The sequence below is a fragment of the Drosophila gunungcola genome (assembly GCF_025200985.1).
Source record: "Drosophila gunungcola strain Sukarami chromosome 3L unlocalized genomic scaffold, Dgunungcola_SK_2 000003F, whole genome shotgun sequence".
Classification (NCBI taxonomy): domain Eukaryota; kingdom Metazoa; phylum Arthropoda; class Insecta; order Diptera; family Drosophilidae; genus Drosophila; species Drosophila gunungcola.
In genome coordinates this window covers 4,706,716-4,723,405 of record NW_026453179.1, presented here as the reverse complement: position 1 = coordinate 4,723,405, position 16,690 = coordinate 4,706,716, and the positions used below count along the sequence as shown (strand labels likewise).

The following is a 16,690-nucleotide window of genomic DNA, read 5'->3' as shown; positions in this document are numbered from 1 at the left end:
AGGCAATAATTAGATTTTTTTAGTGAACATAAAGTTTCAGAATCATGAATTTTTAAAAATATGTTAACTAATTAAGATTAGTTAGATTAGTTAGTTTACTTAAGCGCCTCAATAGTACATTTAAATATAGAAATAAAAATGGAATTTTCAATATAAATATGGACTTATTTTGCCATCTCTAGTCATAGCTGCCGCCCCATATTGTCGACTTATCGTGGCGTACGATTTCATCATAATCTGTAATTAGTTTATAATGCGCACAGGAAACGCTAGTAGAAAGGTCGCAAAGAAGCGGAAAGCAGGACAATGCCAACAACTCCTGACTTAACCTTTCAGTTATACGGCAAACTGCGATTAGGGGCCAAGTCGATAAACATAAAAGTTAATGGTGAAATTTTTTAATTAAGAAAATCAATGAATAATTTTCCTCCTATTTCCGATTTTATTTCTCTTTTTTCCTTGGCTGCATTATGGATATTTTGCTGTTCGGCTTCCACTGCTTCCATTTCCTCCACTTTGGATGGCAGCATTTTAACATTTATGACTTGCGATTTTCACGACTCCCGGGGATAATGGAAGGCACGCGGAAAAAACGTCTTTGGAGTGATTTCCTTATTTTGTATTTAATAAGCTCAAAAACAAACTTGCTGTCGTGCAATTATTTAATGCAAACGTCTATGAATTTTAATTGCCCTTTTTTGTGTGCCCTGGCTATTTAATTATGAATCACAATTTATGCGGCTGCCTAAGTCAACAGAGTTAAAGCGTTTAATTAAATCGCAAAAACAGGGCCGCTTAAAGCCGCAACAAAATCAAAGCCGCAAGTACAAAGATAAATAAGTGGCATTGTCGGTTTCATTTCCGGCTGCAACATTTGCATTCAAATCGCTGTGACTGTGTGGATATTTCTGTTTGTGTGTGTGTGTGTGTGTGTCTCGTTATAAGCGGTATATAAGTAGACGCCCAACTGGTTTTATATTTAGGCGTTTGCCTTCGCTAAAAGCACAGAAAGAAAGCAATAAAAAGCAGCACGCCGCGACTGCGAATCCAAGTCAAACCAATGGAGTGGGTGGCTTTAAGATGAGGTGGTTTTGTGGGAGGAACTCCTGCTTAACAGCAGCTGTCGTTTCCGTGCCGCCCAACCCCATTTGTATTGGCTGCCGCGAGTTGGCCTCGACTGTCTTTCAGTTTCTCACTTCATCAGTTACGCCAAAAAGGAGACTCTACAATAAATTTCGCTGATTGCTTCCGTTCTTTTTTTTCGGCTGCCCCTTCGCATCTACGCTGGCTCATTTTTTATGCCGCTTGATAAAGTAATATCCGTTTTAGGTTCACTCCGTTGTAGGTTCTGCCAACTAGACCTGACGGCACTTTGGCGGACTTTACAGTACCCTTAGGGTCCCCAGAAAGTGGTAGAAAGTCAGCACTGGGTAGCTAAGGCCAAAACATAAATGCTGAAAAATTTGAAATTATTTTATACCCTAAAGACGTCACCAACCTTTTAAAAAAAGCGAACAATCATTATTAAACGAAACATTTTATGTGCCTCAGATTTTCACCAAGAAGCTTATCCTGATTCATTTAACTTAAATGCTTTACAGTTCAAATAATTTTCCTCAACTTTGTTATTCAAGCTAATCAATATTTCATGAAAATAGCAAACACATTGGCAAACTATTTGAGAACTAAAAACCAAATTCAATTAACTTTCTAAGTTTACTGAATGGCATTTAAATGTTGCTGCAGTTTTACTGAGAAAAGGATAATTAATTTAAAGTGGTTTCATTGGAATTCATTTTAGATATATCTTTATTTTGACAATAAATATTAAATAAGAAAATATTTAGTCAACTTACAAAAAAAGGCTTTGTAATTAAATAAAACGCATACAAGAAACAGCATACTAAATAAATATTTAATTAAAATTTTAAAAACATTTACACAGAAACAAGCAAAAATCAAGTTCAAACTTAAAGTGATAATAAAAAGTTATTCATTGCGAGTCGACTTTAATAAAAACTTCAGCAGTACATCAAAAGCCGCAAAATTCCCAGCTCTAACTGAATAATTAAGGGGTATTAACTACAAGGTATACAAAAAATGTCAGTTGCTGCAAGTAATGTTCCAACTTTAGGCTATAATTTGGTGGTCCCACCCCCCACCGTCCCCTTCCGCTCCCAAAGTGCAGCAGTTTTGCGGGTCTAACACAGATTTGTGGCCTTGGCTGTTTTGGGCGAGAGTTCGGTGGCCCATGGGGCGTATGCGTCATATCAGCACACGCATACGCCGTGTAGGTCAATGCTGTTGGACCAAAACGAGAGCCACTGCCACAGGCCAGTGGGGGTGTGACTCTGACCATGTGTGTGTGTGAGTGTGTGCTGGTGTAGGTGTAATTGAAACTTCCGCTTTGGTCAGTTAGCGCAATTTAGCAAGCTGCAAAAAAGTTAGGCACGGCTGAAGTAACAGGCAAAGTGCAAAGTCCATTGCAGCTACTTGGCTTTCATTTCATTTAAAACTTTGGCAAGCCAAAGCCAGCACATTCACATGCACAAGTGAGGCGGGTAGACAGGGAGAGTGAAATTTATTTAAAATGATTTATTTCACAACAATTTTCATTAGGTGGCCAACTGCAATGCAGGTTGTCCCCTTTCCCCATTTCCCACATTTTTGTATCCCCAGCTCTGCACTAATTCACTTTTACTGATTTCTGTGAAAAAATATGCGAAAAATGCCTTGAGAATTTTGAGTGCATGTGGACGTGAATGTAGCTGTACATGCCCCACTCATGTTTCATGTATGAAATAATTATATGTGCGGTCAGCACAGTCGCTGCCAAAAGGCCGCCGACTGGCTGCGGGCAGTGCAGCATTTTTCCCTGGCAGTTGCTAGAAAAAAATCATAGAAAATTTGTGGCACTGCTACATGTTCCATGTTCCTGCTGCATAACTTTTGCGGAGATTTCCCTCAGCAGCGCGGACGCGCCCCCCTAGTTTACCGCCCCCAGGGCCTCTGTCATCGTCTGTGTGCAAAATTAGTGGCAAGCGAGATGCAAGCGGAAAAAACGCCAAAGGAAAACGCGACTGGCTAAAGGTTAACAAGCGTCAGACAGGCCAGCAGCAAGTACGGGGAAATACCCCCCAGCAACAAAAAGAACTTATAATTTTTGGCCACCATACAGAAGCCATAAAAATGGCTGAAAAAGAGTCTGAGCCAAAGAGGAATGTTAATGAAAAGCAAGCGTGAAATAAAATCATAAATTTTCCAGCGGGGGAGTGAAAAATGCAAGTTTCCACAGCGGGCTTGTGTTGTTATTATATGGCATTTGTATGCACATGGAGGAAAACTTAGAGCTAGAAGGGGGATCGGGATTGGGATTGGGATTGGACTCGGGTGAGTGCATTTGCGGTAAGCCCCCAAATGCATACAATGATAATGTTATACTTGGCGAAAGTGCCAGCATGTGTGTGTGTGGTTTGGCAAGGATTTTCCGCCAGTGAAGTCCTGTCCAGGGTCTAGACTTGGTCAGCTAAGCCGGCGATGAGGAGTTGTCAGAAAAGCTAGGAAGGGCAGGAATGCTGATGAAGTTGATGAGGGTTACAATGAGAAAAAGTGAAAGATGGCCATGAGATGGGATGATATGTGCGTATTTAGGGAAAGTTGAATTAATAACACAAAATTCTTGAGGGAAGGGATATGATGTGTTCCATTTATGTTAAGTCCTGTAATAGATTTGTTTTTTTTACCCATTCGTCACTAAAAAAACTGAAAACTATTCGAAATGTATAACACGTCTTTTTAAATTGTCTTTGTTTACTGAGCTTTCACTTGGTTTGAAACTTGGCTTATGCTAACCAATACTTATTTTTGCTAGAACCTTTTTTGAGCTTTTAGTTGTCCTTCGTCACTAGGTTGTCTTGGTCTTAATATTGCTTAACCATGTTTTGCGTTTAATAATCGTAGATTACATTAAATTTTTCTTATTCTTAAAACATTTTTAAGTTTTAGACCAGTTACTCGTAGAGTAAAAAGTATTACTGTATTCGTTAAAAGTATGTAACAGATAGAAGGAAGCGTTTCCGACCACCCAAACTCTATATACTTAAAGTAAAAACATAGAATGTTGCTATTTTCCAACACACACAGTATTTACAAATACCACATGTTAAAAAAAATTTAAGTATACATAGGCTTAATTTTATCTTTCAATAAATTTTTTTAAGAAAATGGTTGTTTTTTTTTTGCTTACTTTCTGCTTTTCTGTTAGTAGTTTTGCTAAGAACTTATTACTTACCACTTCCCCCAAATTCACCAACCCAATAATAACGGCAATTAAGTATTTTAAAAAATGGTGTACATCTTTATTATTTGTTTAACTACTTTTGGTTGAATGTATTTCTTGTTTTGTGGTTGATGCTTTGCTCCATTGATAATTTGCACTGGAATTTCTCCTTTTCAGCCTAGAAAACGTGTGGCAACATAGGCGAAAACGATTCGAGGCGTTCTTTGTTCTAAACATTAACTAATAAAATGCATAAATCTGTTAACAATTTGTGTGTTTGCTATGCGCTTTGCTGGTGTGCTTACATAAGTAATTCGCTATGATTAATGCTAATCTGATTGTTATTGTTATTTATGCGATTTAGCTATAGCACTTCGTTATAGGAGTTAAAGCCAAGAACCGAGTAACGGCAACATAGTTCTGATTTCAACGCATTTCTCACTATATATGTATATATAGTATATGTGTGTATCGTATGAATGCTCGTGAGTGTATATATAAATTCCATTTGTCGACAATTGCACAACTTTTAAAAGTATAGTAAACAATTAATAGTAATGATTTTAGCTATGGCCGGGCCCAAATACGATTTGCACTTTAATTTTTGTGTGTTGATTAACTTGATGTACTTTGTGTGTGAGATATCCCTAGCAGTATGCAATAATGTCCTAAATTTGGTAACTAGTTGTATTTGTTTTGTTTGTATTTTGAGTCCAGCTACAAAACGTTGCATAAAGTTGTATAAAAGTTTTGGTATTTCCATTGTTTCCATTTGACTAGCGAGTAAATACAAAAACCCAATCGATCTGCAGGCGACAGTTCAACCCACACAAATCGCATATATCTGCGTGTATATAAATAACACTATATAGTATTGTTAGAAACGGCTGCTATAAAATCACTGCCACAGTGGTGGCCATTACTAGTCCCCATAAGACGTAACGTAATCGTTAACTCTATGTATAAGTAATTCATAAGCGCTAATATTCGTTTAATTCAACAAGTCTATGTGGGATCGTCATCTCATCCTCCGACGTTTCCATGGCGACTTCTGTCGTCCCCATTTCTGTGACCTCCGCCTCCAACGTTTCCGAATCCTTCACCTCCCTCCTCGTCCTCCTCGGCGTCTTCGTCCTCCCCCTCCTCCTCCTCCTCGTCCTCATCCTCAGCCTCATCCTCCTCCTCTCCATCAGACTGCTCGGATCAGTCGAATATGCAGACGAAGATGCGCAAACAGTTCATGCCCACCTTCTCCCAGCAACCCTCCTCCGTGGGTCGACCGTCGTGGGCCAATCTCATCTTCCTGGGATAGTTCTTCGGACTGCTCCGATCGCTGAGGTGCACGGGCATCCGGGCGTACTCCGCGCGGGGCTGGCGGAACTTCTCCAGCAGCTCCGCCTGCTGATCGGTGAGGTTCTTTAGCTTCTTGCCTGCAACAAGAACAAATGTTTTAATAACTACAAATTCAAAACCATTTGTTAAGGGTCTAGATATAGAAAGAAAATATAAATATTATATAAAATACAAGTAATATGAAAAAATGAATAATACGATGTTTAATTTTAACATTTAAAATAAGAAACAAAATCGTTTAAAAAAATGTATAAGTTATAATAAAAGTCGCCATTTCTTGATAAATCATTAAATCATTTACATAGCTCAAATTCAAGAGATCATTAGAAAATCAGTTCGACTGTCAGTCAAAAGTATTCAGTATTTTTTAATGATTAAAAAAAATGTTAATAACTCATTAAAAATAAAGCTTTTAATAGGACATTATAAGACATTTAAAAATAATATGATCTTTAAAATGAGTTATTACAACTCCAATTTAAACCTTCGCGATTATTGCGAACGTTAGGATAGCGAGTTTTTTCTAAAGCAATTAGTTTGAATTTGATAACTAAAAACTAATCCATTAAATATTTAACATGATCAAGGCAGTTCCAGTATTGTTAAGCTATCACTTTGGATGGCGGTCTGTTACGTTACATCCATCAGAATAAATTCCGTATTGCTCGACAAATTTTTTTAAGCTCTTTTAATATCCATACATGACGTTTTTTAAAATCCAGTATTTGTTATACTGGATATTAAAAGTTTTGTATATTAAGTCGCAACTATCACGACTTTTTCACATCATAAAGACGTCTTTTGGTTTGATTAATTCGATAAATGCGTTGAACTATGTAGTTAAATCTCGCTGTGTGGTTCAGTGAACTGCAACAGATAGGACTGTACCATTATTAATTTATTAGTTGACTCACCGTCGAGGGCGTCGCTGATGAGTGATATCTCTGTGGGAGGCAGTAGCTCTAGGCGATCGCAGCAGCGTCGGAATTCGCTGGGCGTCATCCGCAGATACCGGGGTGTTAGGCAGAGAGGTCCCAGGACAGTTCGCCGGTTCTCCGGCGTGGCATCGATTTGCTTGCGGGCGCACTCCGCCAAACTCCATGTGGCCAGGCACTCGAACAGTGTGACCTCCGACCTGAGTTGCAGCGTATCCCGCTTGGCCAGCGTCTCCAGCTCCTCGAATCGCAGATCGCTGATCTCGGGCATCGAAAGCTGCAGCTCTGCGTGCATGTCGATCAGTTGCAGCGTGTTGTGCAAAAGGGCCACGCCGTAGTCCTCGGTGGTGAAGGGATTCGGGTTCGGAATGAGGTTCATCTGGGCGCCATCGCCCTCGGCTCCGTTTTCGGTAGACTGGGCGGCCTTGGCGGCCGCCAACTGCTTGGCCGCCGCCTTCGCCTTGGTCGCCTTCTTCCTGGCCAGCTGCTGGCCCGTCTCCTGGGTGGTGATCACCGTCTGGTGCTGGTTGGTCAGCGCGATGCCCTGATAGAACCACAGCGCCTTGAAGATGTCCAGCGCGGTGGCACTTGAGATTCTGAGATCAAGCTCCCTAATGCAGTAGATAATCTGGAACATCGAAAAGGGTTAAATTAATCATTTTTGCAGCAATTAAAGGAAATTTTTTAATTTTAATTAAATGATAAGAACTTGTTAATTGTTAAAGATATAATATATACGTTATGTTTACCGTATGGATATCTTTTGAAATTTGAAGTATGTTTATTGGATGTACAAAAGTAATATAAATACGATTTCGTATTTTGAGAATGAAGATCATTTTTTTGGGTGGTAATAAATTCAGAGTAATTCAATATTATTTCAAGTAAAATTATTCGTAGTCTTGAAAATGTTATTATAGACAAATTTGATAGTGATAAAAATAAATAAACCATGGATTTGTTATACAAATTTTAGTATATATCTGAGAAATCTTAAGTTTTGTTATAAAGTTTGTGAGTATAGTAAATTATCTGGATTTTAGATAAGGCATATGTTTAATAAAGTAAATGGAGATACAATTTTATATGTATAAATCCTTGAGTAGTGTTGTTGATATTGGTTAAAAAAAATTGATTTAATGTATCTGAATCAAAAAGTCCTAAGCTTACAAATAAATATGACTTATTTGTATCTCTCGTAGGTAGTATAGCTATTACTCACCAAATCTGGAACGTTAAAGCGATCGGATAGCTCGAGTATCTTGAGCAGGTGCTTGTGATCGCGATAGGGGATGAAGTGCTTCTCCATATAGCGGACGATCAGCTCGAAGTCGTTCTTGTCCACGTTGAGTATCTGGAAGTGGTTGTCGCTTTTCCGACCGCTGTTCGGGCCGGCGTGAATCAGCTTGGCTAGCTCCACGCTCCGCTCGAGCACCGATTTCCGCTCGCACCTGATCATGTACCGGTCATCCCCGTTGACCACGATGAAGTCAATGTAGGGATTGACGATGATCGGCACGCCTGTGTAGATGTTTGTCTGGCCGCGCGAGTAGGCGGGTGGCATCATGTGGGCGGGCGGGGCACTGGGCGCCGGAGCACTCTGAATGGCATCCACGTGGTGGCCATCGGGCCCAAGTCCGAACGGTAGCACCATCCTGTCCGGCTCCCTATCCTCGTTGTTGTTGTTCTTGTTGTTGTTGTCTTTAGGATCTGGAATCTCCTTTTCCCTCTCCCGACGACGTAGTGCCTTGTGGACCAGGGCTCCCACCAGCGGGAACTTGGCGATGCGCTTCTCCGGGGTGAGCTGCTCCTCCAAATGGCTGTGAATGCGTCGCTGGCGGAATTTGTTGCCGGGACGAGGTGTTAGGCTGTCCCTGTCGTGGAAGGCAGTGATTTTGTTGGAGAACTGAAAATGGAAAAAACAAGTTTGTGTTTTAAAGTGTTTTCGAAACTGATTATTGTAAAGTGATTTTATTTAAGAAATTTCTTTAAATTTCAAGAATCTATTTTAAGTACCCCAGAAAATAGTAAAAAAAAATAAGGCCAAATAATAAACCATCAAGCTATTATTGTAAATTTGAATTAAATTATTATAATTGCAAAAATGAGAAGTATTAAAAAACGACTTAAGACAAGTAAATCGTACCTTTTAATCGTTTTATATTTATCAGAATTAGTTAAGATTTTCGTTACTTATTTCAACTTATTTTCAAATTAAAAGCGCAATAAGTTTTCAGCACTAAAGGTACTGTACTAAACAACGTTGTCATTTCAAGTCCTAAAGCTCACTGTGGCTCTAATTTAAAGAGCTTGAGGACTAGGGTCGATTCGCAAGTTTCCCGAGGGAACTACATTTTTTATCTTCACCAGTCGATGGATAATATTTACGACCCTTTACGTTGGCCAGTTAGTCACGCCGTTTGGCCACCGATTTCGCCACGCTTGGAAATCTATACGTGTTTTTAATGAGCGTTGTAAGTACTTTCCCTCCTGACTGATTGATTCATTGGCCCGCTTATCAGTCAATTGGCACACTTCAAAACATAAATCGTTTAGTGTTTCCTAACAGCCTTTAATCGCTGATTTTTGCACTCGACAATAAATTAGTAGTACTATCTGAAAGTACATGCCGACTAATTAGCTAACCAGCCGAGCCCCAAACAACTTTCGTCCAATTTCTGGGGGACGTTTAGGTTAGCATATGTTCTAATCGTTTGATTGCCGCCAACTCGGCTGCAATCCATCATACTACAGCTATAAATCATGTCCCGTATCGAAAACGGGTGCACTGCTACCTATTCGACAGCCAAATTCCGCGCGTGATGTTTTAATTCCCCCTAAAAATACCAGCCAATGATAGGGACAGTTGAGAGTATCGAACCGAAGGAATAGTTAGTTACTTAGGTTTGATAATAAGCCAACACACAGGCCACATAAGCTGCACAAAATCAAATTGACAACTATTCAATAAATTTGTACGCCTATTGATTTCCGTTTATTTTAATTTAGCTAAGTCTTAAAAGCCAATTTATTTAAATTTAAGTTATTGCTAGATAAGTAAGTTAAGTCCTTAAAGCCACTTTTATTTAAATTTTAATGCCAGAAAATTAGTTGAAGAATAAGGCCATTAAGATAGGAATACTAAATTAGCTTCCAAGTGTTTGTATTGCATTGGATTGGATATTACATAAAATATTTCACTCCTATACTTAAAAAATGTTTTCCAAGACTAGGTCACGAGAACCATCAAAATAGGAAGCAGTTAGGGGCAGTTTAGAATGATAAGATTGTCATTTTTATGGTCAATAAAGTAGATAATATAGTTCACAAAACTTAAAAAATTTCCAGCCGTAAATTTATTTATACAAATATATCGTTATACAATTTATAAGTTTATTGTTTATTTTTAACGTTCATTTCAAAAACAAAACAAAGATTTATCAATTAAGTATAATATAAACCACACATATTTTTTTAATGTTTAAAGAATTTAAAAGAGAATCTAATTAATATATTAAATTTATTTGTTAGAAAACAGATATGAACATATGATTTAAATTATTTTATTTAAACAATTTTAATGGGCTGGGCGACCAGTGCTCTAAATATTATATTAATATTGTGACCTAACTTTTAATTAAATAAAATATAAATTTTCATTATAGCCACATTCTTTTTTGTCCACAAAGAAATGCTTTTTCTTTAAGAGTAAACACTTATGTTTAAGCGTATTTCAGAGAAAAACATTATGAACTAAAACCTTTGTTCATTTGGAGAGTTTGATTTATAGTTCCTGTTCTTGCTTTTGCTTTAAGTACAATGCAAACAAAACTAATTGTGGCACAGAGAGATTGCGAGCAAATTCGCAGCGGTGCCACAGCACATGAAAAGAGTGTGTGGAGAGTGTTATAAATAATATAAATTATATGGCGATGTTTGAACAGTTGTAAGGAAGTCGGAATCGGGCTTCAAGTGTTGACGACTCTGCGGCCGTAGTTCGTTTCTTTCGAGAGGGAACCGTAACGCCTGATACACAAATATTTACCCAAGGGGAACTGTGACGACTTGTGATAGTCTGATAGTGCAATAAATAAATTATCGTATGCAAATAAATTTATGGCTGTTCATCGCTCGACATGCGGCTTTATCATCTGCACAGCAACCACAATGGGAGATGGGTTTTATGTACAGCACAGGCGTCGAATTAGCACTTGGGAATCGAGTCACAGGCCGATTTCCTTTTGTTTATCAGCCTGATCCATATAACCTATATATTGTTGAGGGCGTGGGTAGGGTGTTTCCATGGCAGAAATCAAGTATGGACCCAGACCTTGTCCAAGCTCGTTCTTGAACTTTACAGCGCACATGTCATTTGATTCACTATCGCAAATTATCATTTATATCATGCACTTCTTACATTTTTTTTTGTTGTTTCTGCTTATCGGCCCATGGCCCGTTTCATCAATCAAGCGATTAACTCCGACTTGCCGCTGTCTGCGATGTGTTGGAACCTTTTGATTTATAATTTGACGATCAAATTTTGATTTAATTTCCAATATTGTAAGTCACACACTAATTGGTTGTCCCAAGGTGGACATTCAGTTCTGTATTCTCGCACGATTTCGAACCGAACACTATGAGTTTGAAAAATCGACTGCCATTCAATCCCATTCGCAAAGTGCGACGTCGACCGAGGCAGCGGCTGAGGCAGCAACGCTTGGGGTTCTTCGGCGGAATGCGTCATGATCGAGGCGAAATATATATGTATATTTTATATCCCATTCATAAAACAATATAGAACAAAATGGGAGAGCTTCAAAAATTCAAACAAAATATCTATGTAGTGTTACAACAATTTATATATTTCATATCCCATTCATAACTCAATATGGAACAAGGTGTAGAACTTTAAAAGTGCACAGAAGTGATATATTTACTTATTTATTTTTATCGATTAAAGGAACAAAAATTAATAATTTTTTAAACAATGTTAGGCAGCGTACATAAAAAATAATTCTTAATCGTTAAAATGCGAGACTTTCGTTAAGTTTCTGATATGTAGTGTTAGTGAGGTCTTTTAAGGTTCTACAAAAAATTCCATTATTCTGTAAATCATAAAAATAAAATATTTTTGTTAATATATATTTTCTTTTTATGCTTTGTATCCAGACTAATGCTGTGATGTATCTTTGCGACTCCAAGTGTTCTTAAGAGGCATTCCGAATTAACAAAAGGGAAGACTGCCCGCATTTAACAGAACTTTGAAGTTGCAAAAACCTTAGGGAAGCATTCAAAATACAGGCCGAGCGGAAATGAGGTGAAGTTCTTTGCTTCGCAGCCCTAAGAATCATTCGTAACTCGTATTATCAACTCAATTTAGTGGACAAACTGGCAAGCCAATAAATCAATTTGAGTGCCAAAAGAGGCAAACATCGTAGTTAAAGGGAGCACCAGCAGCTGGAGAAGATTTCACTATTGGCTGAACCAATTAGCGCGGCGATTGTGTGTGGGTGGAGGATTTTGGAGTGGGTGGCGTTGTGGGAGTGTCATATTTGACAACTGTAATTGTCGCAGGCGCTTTGTGTACGCACGAAATTCGCCTTATTGATAAGCAATGCAAATACCCCAGCGAGAATAAAAAGTACATGCCCACACACATTAGTGGGCGTAATAATAGCAACAAAGGCAGTACAGCAAGGCTCAGCAAAATAGCTATTATCAGTGGCCAAGGCCAGGACAAAGCTGCAAAGCTGCTTGAGTTTGTTTGTGTGTGCACAAGTATTTATGCAGCCAGCGAGGGTTGCCACAGAAGTTGGGGAAGCCAGCTGGCCAGAGCCACCACGATTAGATAAAAATGGTTGGATGGTATTTACTAGCGTTTTTATCGATTTTTATTTGTAGACATTAATACTTAATGAGCCTTTCCACTTGTAGACAAGCTATCATGGACTTAATGACTTGAAAAATACTTTCTACAGCTAAAATTGTGGTTAAAAATTTTTTGTTAAAAATTAAGCTTGCCAAATCAATACTAATTTATTCATAATTAATATTATATCCAAATTCACAAATTTTCTGCCATTAGGATTGTGAAATTTAATACATATATATTATTTGGTTTACTGATTTCCCTACTTATTTAATTTAAACTTTAAAATTCTGAATTACAAACTAAGCCTGATGATATAGCCTACAAAGTTGAGGTATAATTATAAATGAATTATTTCTGCAGAAGATAATTTGAATAAAACACAGCCACAATGGCAAATTATAATATCCACGAACTTCTCGACCTCCCCTTGCCAAGGCATAGGCCACTTTAATGTTTACATATGTTCATATATTGTGTGGGGCTGCTGGAGCAGCGAAGACTGCTAATGAGTCCCCATGTAAAGCGGAAGCTTTGGATGAGAAAAAAACATATGAACACGCCCTGAACAACAGGAAAAACTGTTAACAGTTAGCACATGAACCTCGCCTCACGGACGACCTTGACACTGGTGGAGTGTCGGTGACAACAGGGCCCACTGTACACCATTTCCCCAACATCAACTCGATCATCGGATCGCTAAAACCCGTTTACGATCGCCGCCCCAAATCAAATATTTGCATTCATAAGGGAAAATTTAATTAGCAGCATCAACAAAGTGGAGCAGAATCGATATTTACCCGAACAGGCGGGAGGCGAAAATGTTTAATTAGTTGAATTTAACATAATTACTCACATTGTTGTCTGCCGGTAAACAGCACGGAATATGCGTACTTCAAAACAAACAATCGAACGAGCCAAAAAAGCCGAAAAGAATTGCTTGGGAAAGCAATGGAGCCCCGAAACGGAAATCGAAGCTAACCCAACCCATCTTATGCCAGTCCAATTCGCTTCCTGACCAGCAGCCAACTCTACCTGCAATTGCCGCACAGTTCAAAAATAAAACACTTGCCACATTCCTTGGCCGACCAGGAAAAGTTCGCAGCCAGTGCGATGGCTCCGCTATTTATACGCTCCTAATGAGGTGGTTTATTAAAATTAGCCCATAAACAGAGAGCCAAAGTGTACAAGTACAGCGAGATTATGAAACACCACCAACGGTAAAGCCCAAATAGCAAAGGCATAGTACACAAATGTCAAACAGCTAAATCCATTTTAATTTAGATTAATCACAATAAATAAAATAAAGATTTATAAATTTAAATTTTATTAGGGCACGTTTTGTTCTTTATACTATTCCATAATCTTTAGATCACAGGTTTTGCTCAAGGAATATACAAATTTGTTTGCCTGTCAATGTTTATCACCTTATCAGGGTTAGTGAACTCTCTAAATTAAGTAGCAATGATACAAATATTTTAAGGTCAAATTAAAAAACCTTATGTTCGGCCTGCAAACGTTTCTCTTAGCTCAAACATTTAGCTTAAAAGTTCGAATAAAACTAAGGTTTAATTACATTATCAGCACTTGTTATGAAAATCGAACTGAAAATTCAGCAAGCAATGAGCAATTTTAGACTGTAACAAATGCGATTTGTATCTTGAACTTCCCACTTGAAGCCCATTAACTGCAGTGGTGCCGATGCGTAATTGAATTTGCCACGGACTGCGGCACTGTGGCACCTCCAATCCGTGACTCCGACTGACTCATTCGTGGGCGGGGGCCTTTTTTCTATATGTTATGGGCACCGCCGGACAGGACAGCATTTCACAACAGGAAAATGACATCATTTGATTTGATTGCTGGCACAGTGAATGCCGTGAGACGAACACAACAAAAACGGAATTTTGTTTTTTGGTCTTGGCCCGGGAAAACTGCATTACTCATCCATCCCCTGCGAAGATCCAGCAATGGAATACAATTCGACGAGACAAAAATGACGAGCTGAAAATCGGGCCAAATTGCTGTCTATTGCTTTGGCTACGTGCCAAATGAACCAATTGGCATCGAAGTATTAAAATTGATCCAGGGAAAAGTGAGGAATAGCATCAAAACAATTAGCTACACAGGAATTAGAAAATCTATCCTTCAGACTTAAGCTATATTTAAAAGGGACATGTTTGTTTTAATAAAGTTATTTTTAAGCCGATAATAATAAAACTCACTTTTTGTTTTAAAAAAATATATTTTTTGTAAAAAAAAATTACTTAAGAATATTATCGATAAAAGTCGTCACAAAATTTAGTCTTTGATAAAAGAAAGGCAACTGATGTGAAATTAAACACTTCTTTTATGAGAAAAAAATGAAATATTTATGTTTCTTTTTATCGAAGTAAAACTAGGTATTTTAATCAACAAACACGAAGAGTAATCACTGATAAGATAAGTTTAGATATAAGCATTGTAGATTTTATAAAAAATAAATAGGGAAGTCCCAACATATAATCTATGGGAAGCACAAAATTAATATATATAATAAAATGTTGAACGGGGACTTTCTAGAAAGCAAAATATTATAAGAATTTTAAATTATATGTAATGAGTAAGAATAAATTTGCTTAAAAACTAAATTTAAATATAAAAATAGGAAAACCAAAGGGGTAAAATTCAATTTCCTTTTGCTTTCATTGAAAATCCAATTTTAGAGGACTCAAACTTGGCTTGCCATTTGGCAGAACCTGAAGCGAACAAAAGCGACGCCTCCCGAAATGCAAACAAAACATGAAAACGGAAAAGTCGAAAAAAGCGAGAAACTCACCCTCGACACGCAGGAAATTCGCTGGAGGTGGGGACCGAGAAGGAAAAACCCTACGCAACATGTTCCATGTTCGGCGGGGAAAACAAAGGGGCGGAGGTGGGCTGAATGAAACTGGAGCAGCGGCGAAGGGCAACAGCAAACAGTTGGAACAAATTTGCAATTGCTGACAAAAGAAAGAACAAGTTTTGGGGCCGAAGAGACCTTTGCTAAATGCAGAGGGTTTGGCATAGGCCAATAGCCAATATCAAGAGCACAATGGGATTTTGGGTTGGGATTGGGGGTGCTGGGTTTGCTAGCTTCGCTGGGGCAACCAGTTGGTGCCAAGGGCGAAGCTGGGAAATGGACGTGAGGGCTCGTAACAATTGACAATGCGGCGTATGCGCGATGGATGCCCAGCTGATGTTACAATGAAACACTGACACAGTGAACGACTTTCCCACTCACCCACACACATAATTACACCCACACACACTCACTCACACACACTGTCGGAATAACTTTCCTTTGAACAGGCTTTCATTCGCCAGTGTCTGTGTATTTTATGGATACACAATTTATGTTGGCCAATTGCTCGCCTCCGTTTGTATACATCATTTCTTTCTTTTGATTAATTACACACGGTGCCAAAGACTTACCCTAGTTTATGGCAAACATTTTGGAACATCTAGTCCTTAAGTTTCGAAATTTATTTGCCAATTTTTTTTTTTATTTTTGTTATATCTATAAACTTTGTGGATTTCCGCCCGTTGCAAGACTTTGATGAGATTTCTGTTTACGCCAATTTGTTTATGCCAATATGAGGCCGCTCGCCAGACTCTCCGCCAGCATGGATATACAGATATTTTGGCTAAATAGCACTGACTCGCGTATATCTTTCCGCACCGAGCGTTTTGCGCGCCTCGTGCCAAACGGAATTGGGAAAGGCAGCCAACAACGACAACGTCTCCGCTCGAGAGCCGAAAAGCGTATATACAACAAAATTGGTGCGAAGAGCGCCAAAGCCAAAAATATGAAGCAAAAAACAAGCACGCAGGCAGGCAGCAGGAAAACATACCGAATTTCCCGGGCTGGCGTTGCCACCGCACTGATCCATGTCCAAGAAATGACCCCCATATAGCAATAGACCTTCCGGAGTAGTCGATTAATCGCTTGCACTTTGCTTCCGCCTGGAGATGAGGATATTTGGCCTGTAGAAAATATAAATTTTTTAAAATGTTTGGCAATTGATGGCAAAACACCAGCCGTCTGGCAACTTTCCATCGGGCCAGGGGAAAACTCTCAGCAGCTTTTCCTCGCACACACACACGTGCGCAATGCGCATGCGCATGGAGCGCCGGAGCACGACCCACAGGTCGTATGAGCAGCCAAAAGACGCAACATTTTCGAGCGTGTGATAAGACACAGATACGGGGACTTTCCCTTTCCGGAGAGAGGGA

General features: G+C 38.8%; 1 protein-coding gene across 3 annotated transcripts; it reads right to left on the bottom strand.

Annotated features, from left to right (window-relative positions):
- Window positions 1–4,334: 4,334 nt before the first annotated feature.
- LOC128258539 (uncharacterized) lies at window positions 4,335–16,504 on the bottom strand. 3 transcript variants are annotated; one of them, XM_052990190.1, is made up of 4 exons: window positions 16,309–16,504; window positions 7,790–8,473; window positions 6,547–7,195; window positions 4,335–5,709 (listed from the first exon to the last, which is right to left on the bottom strand). In XM_052990190.1, the coding sequence occupies exons 1-4, from the start codon at window positions 16,345–16,347 to the stop codon at window positions 5,483–5,485; spliced, it is 1,599 nt and encodes a 532-aa protein (XP_052846150.1). In that variant the 5' UTR covers window positions 16,348–16,504; the 3' UTR covers window positions 4,335–5,482. The 3 variants fall into 3 exon arrangements, with proteins under 3 accessions (XP_052846150.1, XP_052846151.1, XP_052846153.1); XM_052990191.1 differs by lacking the exon at window positions 16,309–16,504 and adding an exon at window positions 15,890–16,235; XM_052990193.1 differs by lacking the exon at window positions 16,309–16,504 and adding an exon at window positions 8,714–8,732.
- Window positions 16,505–16,690: the final 186 nt, after the last annotated feature.

Bases quoted from the DNA above. Each gene is read 5' to 3' on its own strand.
- LOC128258539 (XM_052990190.1), bottom strand. From the start codon at position 16,347: ATGGATCAGTGCGGTGGCAACGCCAGCCCGGGAAATTCG. The intron at 7,196-7,789 runs GTGAGTAATAGC...TCGATGTTCCAG, and splicing joins GCTTTAACGTTCCAGATTTG to ATTATCTACTGCATTAGGGA. The intron at 5,710-6,546 runs GTGAGTCAACTA...TTCTTGTTGCAG, and splicing joins CATCAGCGACGCCCTCGACG to GCAAGAAGCTAAAGAACCTC.